Source organism: Atractosteus spatula, chromosome 28, assembly GCF_055471065.1.
Source record: "Atractosteus spatula isolate fAtrSpa1 chromosome 28, fAtrSpa1.hap1, whole genome shotgun sequence".
Taxonomy (NCBI): domain Eukaryota; kingdom Metazoa; phylum Chordata; class Actinopteri; order Semionotiformes; family Lepisosteidae; genus Atractosteus; species Atractosteus spatula.
Window position 1 is genome coordinate 2,708,602 of NC_142733.1, and position 9,873 is coordinate 2,718,474.

At 50.5% G+C, this 9,873-nt stretch overlaps 1 protein-coding gene across 1 annotated transcript; it reads right to left on the minus strand.

Annotated features, from left to right (window-relative positions):
- Positions 1-160: 160 nt before the first annotated feature.
- spmap2 (sperm microtubule associated protein 2) lies at positions 161-6,790 on the minus strand. Its single transcript, XM_088907950.1, has 7 exons — positions 6,663-6,790; positions 6,116-6,193; positions 3,231-3,289; positions 2,968-3,034; positions 1,208-1,334; positions 620-785; positions 161-408 (listed from the first exon to the last, which is right to left on the minus strand). The coding sequence occupies exons 2-7, from the start codon at positions 6,175-6,177 to the stop codon at positions 161-163; spliced, it is 729 nt and encodes a 242-aa protein (XP_088764076.1). The 5' UTR covers positions 6,178-6,193; positions 6,663-6,790.
- Positions 6,791-9,873: the final 3,083 nt, after the last annotated feature.

Consider the following 9,873-nt stretch of genomic DNA (forward strand, 5'->3'; position numbering starts at 1 on the left):
CTCATCAGGACCGGGCGCGGAAATCCACACACAGCCACTTGTGACAGAGGAAGGAACAAAACCACCAGACTGCTCGTGCTGCAGGAGCCCCAGCCCCCAGCGTGCCTTTATTCCCCAGGAGGAGGAGAGGGGAGCCCCCCCGCCCCCCCGCGCGATCGCGTCAAGCCTTCTTCTGCCGCTGTTTCCGTGCCAGGGGGGCGCTCAGCTCCAGCGTGCGGGGGGTGGCCTGGGCCCGCCGGGCCGCGGGGCTCACCCGGTAGGGGTCGCACCCGTCTGACGGCGCCCTGCGCGCCCGCGGCTTGGCCAGCACCAGGAGCCGGTCGGAGGCCACGGCGCCCCGCGCGGACGGCGGCACGGGCCAGGCCACGTCCCTGTCGGGCCGGTACAGGCGGTGCTCTGCCTTTGGAGCTGGTGAGGGAGACACAGGAGGTGTGAGACATTCAGCCCCGATCGAGGGGTCTGAGAAGAAATCAGCACGCCCCCCAAAACCCAGAACCAACCCAGAGCCAGCTCCCAGTGCCAGAGATGCTGGGACACAGAAAGCTGCCATCAGGTGGCACATCAGAAACTTCCCACCGACACACAGAGCAGATCTAGGTCCTAGTGCAGGACAACTCACTGGCAAGCAGGTCAATCCGTGGGGATGTGCCGGCACATCGGGGAGCTTCAGAGAGCGAGGGGTCTCCACTTGTCTCTGCTGAAGCCCAGAGGGGGGCCAGTCTCTTGGGCTGCGCCAGCTGGCAGACCCGGGCACTGGGCACGGCGCCCAGCACTGCCTCGCTGACCTGCAGGGGGCGACAGAGAGCGGCGTGGAACAACAGCAGCTGCAGTGGTGAGGTCTCCATGAGAGAGAGAGGTGTCAGTTTGGGGGACTGTTACAGATACACTCATTTCCTGGGAAAAAAAAATTCGATGGTGATTTGTGAATTGTTTCTTACAGTGGATTGCACAGCACTCACATCTACTTCAGGTTTGACCTCCTACAGGACTCTTGTTCATATTGCATGGATAAAGAAGAAAAGTAAATGTATTTCATTATTTTTTAATATTGCATCTATAGCTGCAAATGTATTTACAGTAAGGTATCAAGCATGAAATACCCAGAATGTGATGGTAGATTATATGCAGTATAATATCTCTAGTTGCCCTACAGAGGGAGTCTGAACTGTGCTGCACAGTGCAAGCATTGGGAGACGCAAGACTCTACCTTGGACACCAGGGGGCGATCAGGCATCCAGTGCAGGCTGGGGGCCTGGGGCCGGGCCAGCACTTGCAGCCTCTCTGAGGGTAAGGCTCGCAGTGCTGCTGTGCTCACCGTCCAGAGCGGGGAGGGCCTGCGGGGGACAGGGTGACACTCTTACTGCGGGGTTGTGCAACTGTACCACCACAGTCAGCAGGGTTACACACTCATATCACCACAGTCAGCAGGGTTACACACATATCACCACAGTCAGCAGGGTTACACACTTATATCACCACAGTCAGCAGGGTTATACACTCATATCACCACAGTCAGCAGGGTTACACACTCATATCACCACAGTCAGCAGGGTTACACACTCATATCACCAGAGTCAGCAGGGTTACACATTCATATCACCACAGTCAGCAGGGTTACATACTCATATCACCACAGTCAGCAGGGTGACACACTCGTATCGCGCAAGGATGACATGCAAATTCGTAAAGCGTTCCGTATTTTTTGGGGGCGGAGAGGTGGCACTGTGGCTATGCCTTCTGGTTGGAAGGTTGCTCAAATCCCAAAGCTGGCAGAGGAATCCTACTCTGTTGGGCCCCTGATCAAGGCCCTTAACCCTAGCTGCTCCAGGGGTGCTGTATAAATGGGTGACCCTGCACTCTGACCCCAAGTTTCTCTCCCTGTCTGTGTGTCTCATGGAGCAAGTTGGGGTATGTGAAAAGACAAATTCCTAATGCAAGAAATTGTATATGGCCAATAAAGGGATCTTATCTTATGACAATCAGCAAGCTTATACACTCATATCACTACAGTCAGCTGAGTTACACATTAGTGTCACGACAGTCAGCAGGGTTACACACTCATATCACCACAGTTAACACGGTTACACACTAATATCACAACAGTCAGAAGGGTGACACACTCCTATCATCGCAATCAGAAGGCTTATACACTCGTGTCACTACAGTCAGTAGGGTTACACATTTGTGTCACCATAGTCAGCGGGGTTACACACTGGTATCACTACACTCAGTATAATAATGATGATGATGTTGATGTGGGTATTTTTGGGCTGGATTATTAAACAGAAAAATCTCCAAATAGAATGATACTAAATATAGGTTTATCAGCTTTACAAAAGAATGATTACAACCTGGCTTCATAAAATAAATCAGACCTACTCAATGTGCAACTCCTCCAATCTACTCCACTGCACTATTTTCATGTGAACAACTCCTGAATCGTCATGCCATCTGTCCATTTTCTAACCACGTTTTGTAATTCAGGGTCAGGGGGTAGCTGGAGCCCATCCCTGCAGGAGAGAGGCGCAAGGTGGGGTCACCCTGGATGGGATACAGTCCATCACAGGGCACACAAACACAAACACACACTCACACCAGGACCAGTGTTCCCTGAAACCAGCTCACCCACCAGCATGTCTTTGGACTGTGGGAGGAAACTGGAGCACCTGGAGGAAACCAGTCCTTCTAATGATCCGCTAAATAATGAAGCAGTGTCAAAATTGTGTAATGGAGCAGATTGGAGGGGCTGTATGTCGAGTAGCCCTGTCTCAAGGATCCAGTTTCTGGGTTGGTGCAATTCTTATCTCGGCCAGTAGGGCCTGTCCTGATGTTAGGCCCAGGAAGACAGACAGGACTGCTCATCGAAGGCTGCCTGTCAGTCCCACCACGACGTGGATGTCACACGAGAGCTGAGCTCCCACAGCATTAGTGAAACAGCTTCGTAGGAAAAAACAGCAGAAGCCAGACCTGTCCTCCTGGAAGCTGCTATTGAGCCTTCTGAACTGACACAGCTGGGAGAGTCGTGGGCTCAGAGCTGAGGAAAGGAAAACCATTTTCATCATTACTGAACACAGAACTATTCTTGGTGCCCATAATTCATACTGATCAGTTCTGGGATCTATATCGATCTATGACTCTGCCTATCATCATTCCTGCTGAGCCCCTGTAAACACTATAGAAGACTGGAGGTTGTAATGATCAAATGCCAGCGGGGAAGAGGAAGTCTTTACCGAAGGTGGTGGGTCCGTTCTTCTCCGGGGGAAGGGCATCAAGCCAATAGACCGACCGCCTGCAAATAAAGACAGGGATCAGCTGACAGGGTGGCACAGAAGAGGGAACTGACAAGCCCTGCGGAGAGTCATGGGGGTTTGAAGAATGTGGACACATGACAGCAGACAGCATGGCCAGTTGTGCCTGAGGGCATCCCAGCACTGGGACACAAGAGGGACATAGCAGGAGGTGCCTTTAAAACAGAGAGAAGGAGGATCTTTACACAGATGGCGGTGGGAGCATGGAACAAGCTGGCTGCCTATCCTATGCTAGGATACCCTGGTTTCCTTCCAGAAACAGCTGGACGAGGTCCCGGATCGATCAGACGGGCCAGACAGGGTCCTGGTTCTCTTTCACGCCTCACCATTCTCAAAAGACTCACAACAATTTTGTTCTGAGCTCCGTTTGCTCTGCTCCTGAAGCCATGAGCTATCGTTCAGAAACAGGATGATAAACACCAAGGGGAGGAGAGGTGGTCATCTCCTGCAACTGAGCCAGACCAGGAAGCCTCTGCAATGTGGGTTTTAAACAACAACCTCGCAGCCGCTGAGCACAGACCCTTTACTAAGAGCCTCCACTATTTTTTTCTATTATGTTAAAAGCTCTGGCTGTTATTATTCAATTTGATTGAGAAAAATCCAAGCATAACACAAAATGGCATTAAATAAGCCTTATAATAGGATGTAATTAAGCATCTTTAATTTACTTTGATCACGACTCTCAAAGGCCTGATCACAGCAGCTCAGGGTCAACTGTACGGAAGCAGCTGACATGAGCTGTTGTAGCAGCTGGTTTTTCTGTACTACAAAACACAGCTATCAGGATAACCTGTCAGCTTAAAATGCCCAAAATGCCAGCAGAAGATCATAGGAAAAGCACTGAGGGAGAGGAGAGTGTGTGACAGTACAGGACACCAGCACCGTGGCCCTGCTGTCTGGACACACAGGTGTGTGACAGTACAGCCCTACGGCCCTGCTGTCTGGAAACACAGGTGTGTGACAGTACAGCCCTGCAGCCCTGCTGTCTGGACACACAGTGTGTGACAGTACAGCCCTGCTGACCTGCTGTCTGGACACACAGGTGTGTGACAGTACAGCCCTGCAGCCCTGCTGTCTGAACACACAGGTCTGTGACAGTACAGCCCTGCTGACCTGCTGTCTGGACACACAGTGTGTGACAGTACAGCCCTGCAGCCCTGCTTTCTGGACACACAGTGTGACAGTACAGCCCTGCAGCCCTGCTGTCTGGACACACAGGTGTGTGACAGTACAGCCCTGCTGACCTGCTGTCTGGACACACAGTGTGTGACAGTACAGCCCTACGGCGCTGCTGTCTGGACACACAGGTGTGTGACAGTACAGCCCTGCGGCCCTGCTGTCTGGACACACAGGTGTGTGACAGTAGAGCCCTGCGGCCCTGCTGTCTGGACACACAGGTGTGTGACAGTACAGCCCTGCTGACCTGCTGTCTGGACACACAGTGTGTGACAGTACAGCCCTGCAGCCCTGCTGTCTGACACACAGGTGTGTTACAGTACAGCCCTGCGGCCCTGCTGTCTGGACACACAGTGTGTGACAGTACAGCCCTGCTGACCTGCTGTCTGGACACACAGGTGTGTGACAGTACAGCCCTGCTGATCTGCTGTCTGAACACACAGGTGTGTGACAGTAGAGCCCTGCGGCCCTGCTGTCTGGACACACAGGTGTGTGACAGTACAGCCCTGCGGCCCTGCTGTCTGGACACACAGGTGTGTGACAGTACAGCCCTGCGGCCCTGCTGTCTGGACACACAGTGTGTGTCAGTACAGCCCTGCGGCCCTGCTGTCTGGACACACAGGTGTGTGACAGTACAGCCCTGCGGCCCTGCTGTCTGGACACACAGGTGTGTGACAGTACAGCCCTGCTGACCTGCTGTCTGGACACACAGTGTGTGACAGTACAGCCCTGCTGACCTGCTGTCTGGACACACAGTTGTGTGACAGTACAGCCCTGCTGATCTGCTGTCTGAACACACAGGTGTGTGACAGTAGAGCCCTGCGGCCCTGCTGTCTAGACACACAGGTGTGTGACAGTACAGCCCTGCGGCCCTGCTGTCTAGACACACAGGTGTGTGACAGTACAGCCCTGCAGCCCTGCTGTCTGACACACAGGTTTGTGACAGTACAGCCCTGCGGCCCTGCTGTCTGGACACACAGGTGTGTGACAGTACAGCCCTGCTGACCTGCTGTCTGGTCACACAGGTGTGTGACAGTACAGCCCTGCTGACCTGCTGTCTGGACACACAGTGTGTGACAGTACAGCCCTGCGGCCCTGCTGTCTAGACACACAGGTGTGTGACAGTACAGCCCTGCAGCCCTGCTGTCTGGACACACAGGTGTGTGACAGTAGAGCCCTGCGGCCCTGCTGTCTGGACACACAGGTGTGTGACAGTACAGCCCTGCTGATCTGCTGTTTGAACACACAGGTGTGTGACAGTACAGCCCTGCAGCCCTGCTGTCTGGACACACAGGTGTGTGACAGTAGAGCCCTGCAGCCCTGCTGTCTGGACACACAGGTGTGTGACAGTACAGCCCTGCGGCCCTGCTGTCTGGACACACAGGTGTGTGACAGTACAGCCCTGCGGCCCTGCTGTCTGGACACACAGGTGTATGACAGTACAGCCCTGCTGATCTGCTGTCTGAACACACAGGTGTGTGACAGTACAGCCCTGCAGCCCTGCTGTCTGGACACACAGGTGTGTGACAGTACAGCCCTGCGGCCCTGCTGTCTGGACACACAGGTGTGTATTCCCGCTCAGCCCACTCGGCTGGGGTGCCGCCCCCGAGGAAGCAGGAGGCTGTGCCCACCTGTCGGGATATTTCAGCAAGTTGGGCTTGGGTCTGGCCAGAGCCTCGATCCTGCTGGCCATGGGGAACTCACTGGTGCTGCAACAGAATAAACAAGACAGAAGCCAAAGTCACAGAAAATCTGGAAAGATCGTATGATAGCAGCAGTGTGGAGCTGTGCTGTAGGACACCAGAGCAATGAGTCCAGCGGCCAGGACACCAGTGCAGACTCCACCAGCTGGTGCACCCTGAGGTGTGCACACTTACTGTACCTCACCTGCTGACTCCCCAGCTTTGCACAGAAAGGCAAATGCTACTAGATGTACTTAGTAGCAATTTTGTATTTATTTTTAAGGCTTTAATACAGCATTGCGCCTATTCTAGCTCGCTGTTACACGATACGTCCGAACTTTCCTGCAGCGCCTACCTCGTCCTTCTGTGGTGCAGGAAAGCTAGGAAACCCAGGAGACATTCGAGCCCGGAACGAACTCTACCATTGCGGCACTCTTCCTACTGCTTGATTTCCTACTGAAGGTGTGTTTATTTACTTTGGTACCCGCGTACCTACCTCCAGCTCCTGTCCCGTGGAAATGCAGAACTTCTCGCTGTGGCCGGCGCTCGGACGTTGCTTGGCAACGACGGACGCAATACGGTTGCTTGGCAATAGGAAGTCCTCGGTTGCCTCTGGACAGTCACGTGTCAGGGCTGAAGAACTAGCCGCAGCACCAGCAGCGGTAACATTATACAGGCATGAATTCAAACGCAAAGTTACAGGAAGTAGCCTGTAGCCTTCAGTGCGGGGTTCAAGTACAAAAATGCACACAGGCAAAAAGTACGAACAGATATACATTATATCCGGCAGCAACGCCTTTCTCGAGAACGGACAGTATAGCTTCGTCCAGAACCGGAATAATTTGGGTTCCAGAAGCTCGCAGGTTTCTGCAGGTCTGGTGCCACTTCACTGGGAGATAACAGAAGCGCTTACAGGCGATGATAATACTAATAATAACACAAGTAATAGGTTCATTCCATGCTGAAAAGAGAAGGAGCCTCCTTCAGGTGTGAGCTAATAATAATACTCCGAGCGGGCCGTCCTCTGTCAGATCTGTCAACACCTAACAAACGTCTGTAACTAGAGGAGTTATACTCGCGCGGAAATGGATCAGGAATCAGGGAATCGGGAATCATGGATAGAGTTATCTGCGTGTATCGCCCCCCGGGCACGGGGAGTTGAAACTGAGGGGGCAAACAGGGATGTAAATCAGTCATGTAGATCTAACCCCCCCACCCCCATCACTGCCCAGCGTGCGTCACACTCGCACCTTTTTTACAGGTTTATACGGCTCGCAGATTAGGACCGGCCCGTGGCTCAGTCCTAGTCCGCCTGGGCAGAGAGGCCGGGCTGGTACCGCAGCCCCGGTACCGAGACCGTGAATCGCCGGGCGCTTCCGTGGGTCCGACTGGCTCGTCCGCATCTCAGGACTGTTTTCACGACTGGCGACACCAGCGGTCCGGGGCGCCGGACGTTATAAAGGGGGAAAGGCTCCGTTCGGAGTTCTGTTCTCCGATGCGCCCTTGTCCGCCTCGGAGCGACGCGGTCGGAGGGAATCACGTTTCGCGGTCTCCCGTCTATCAAGGCGCAGAGAAGTTGCCACGCGAAGTAGAATATTAACGAGTTAGCAAAATTTTACTTTTTAAAAGTTTTAAAACTCACAACGCTTTATGTAAAAATGGAATTTCACCAAGCTTCTTTAGATTAATATTGTATTCTAGGTACGAACTTTGACATAAAATTTTTGTTTCGTCACTCAATTTCGACTGATGAATATTCGCTTACCCACGGTGTCTTTTGTACACGGAATATTTGATATTTGATAGTACACGTATTTAATACTACAGACTTCGGGGTATTGCCAAGTTGATCTTATTTATTTTATTTTGAATGAATGAACCCATTCGTTATGTTCCTCGTACTGTCATTCCTGTACGGGGAAAGACACAATGACGTATTTAGAGTACAAAGCTTTGAAAAACGGAGACAAGCTTTCCTTCATTTACTTCCCTGTTTTGAGTTTCGTGTCGAGCCTGCTCAACATGAATGAGCACACTATGACATTCGATTTCATCGAACTGCGAGCGGAAAATTAAAAATTCTTTTTAAAAAAACATTGTCGGCGCACATGCACTTTGACCTCAGCGTTATGACCGTGAAACGTGTAACAGGCGAGTGACGTCACGTGAGGTGTCCCTTACCCCTTTATAACGCCGCTCCCGGCCAGATTTGCGAAATGGCATTGTTAAATATTTAAAGTTAAATGTTAAATTAAGAGATTTTTATATGTTTTTTTTATTTTATTAGACCTGATTTGAATAAAGGATATGTTTTTATAATTAATTATTTCGGCGAAATACTTCATCCACAAAAGTAAATGGTCTAATACTGCTCCCTCTATTAATGCTTTTAAGGTAGAATTCCTTTTTATTTAAATTCTATTAGAAATTTAAAGAATCAAAGACAAGACATATATTCAATTCAATTCAAGCGTTATTGTCCCCTAGGGGAAATTTGTCTTACGGCACAGTCAAACACAACACAATGACAAATACACATCCTCAAAAGGGAAGAGAATACAGTAGTGTTACAGGAGAAAAGAAACAAGAGACAAGGTAGTGACTCTGCACTGTTGAAGAGTGTGATTGCAGTGGGGATAAAAGATTTCCGGAGTCTGTGGGTTTTACACCTGGGGGCACAGAGGCGTCTCCCAGCTGGGAGAAGTGTGAATTCGCAATGGAGGGGTGAGACACACACTCCCTGATGCTTCTGGCTTTCTTAGTCACCCTCTGTAAAGGATGCTCAAGTTGATTTGATTATTCCCGATTATTTTGACACTTATATTCACTGATTTACCAGCCTGTTACAGTTACCGGTACTCATGTTGCCACACCAACAAGTGCAGCAGCATGTGAAGACACTTTCAATGAATGATTTGTAGAAAAGTGTAAGGAGAGTTTTATCCACCTTAAAGTAGCTGAGTTTTCTAAGAAAGAAGAGTCTCTGTTGGCCTTTTTTATAGACCGTGTCACAACATTTGTCCCATTTTAGGTTTTTGTCAATGACCAGTCCCACGTACTTGTAGTCATTGACAATTTCAACAGGCTGATCATCAATTGTAGTGGGTTGAGGGGATGTGGTACTTTTCCTAAAACCAATAACCAGTTCCTTTGTTTTTGAAACATTTAACTTTAGGGAGAACTCGTTGCACCAGTTAGGAAAGTCATTTAGAATGGGCCCATGATGGTATTCTGTGTCCTTGAATAAACTGCCCAGGGCTGTGTCATCACCAAACGTAATGAGATGTCTATTTGTGTGTTTGCTTGTGCAATCATTAGTGTACAAAATGTACAGCAGAGGGGACAGGATACAGCCCTGTGGTGATCCAATTGAAGTGTAGCAAATGTCAGATAAGCATTTCCCCAATTTGACCTGTTGAGACCTGTTGGTTAGGAAGTCTTATCAAGTTCTCATTCAGACTGAAGTACTTTGAGAGTGTCTGTGCAAACAGCAGTGGTTATATTGTGTTGAAAGCAGAGGAGAAGTCCTTACAAAGGTCCCTGATTGGTCCAGATGTTGATAGACCAGATTTAACAATGTGTGTATTGTATTGTCTACTCCCCTCCTGTCTCTGTATGCAAACTGCAGGGGGTCGATAAGGGCTTGTGTGCTCTTTGTGATGTGGTGCTTCACTATTCTCTCAAGAGTTTCCATTGGGAGAGATGTA

Bases quoted from the DNA above. Each gene is read 5' to 3' on its own strand.
- spmap2 (XM_088907950.1), bottom strand. From the start codon at position 6,177: ATGGCCAGCAGGATCGAGGCTCTGGCCAGACCCAAGCCCAACTTGCTG. The intron at 1,335-2,967 runs GTCTGGCTTCTG...TGTCCCCCGCAG, and splicing joins AGCAGCTTCCAGGAGGACAG to GCCCTCCCCGCTCTGGACGG. The intron at 409-619 runs GTGAGTTGTCCT...CTCCCTCACCAG, and splicing joins ACGGATTGACCTGCTTGCCA to CTCCAAAGGCAGAGCACCGC.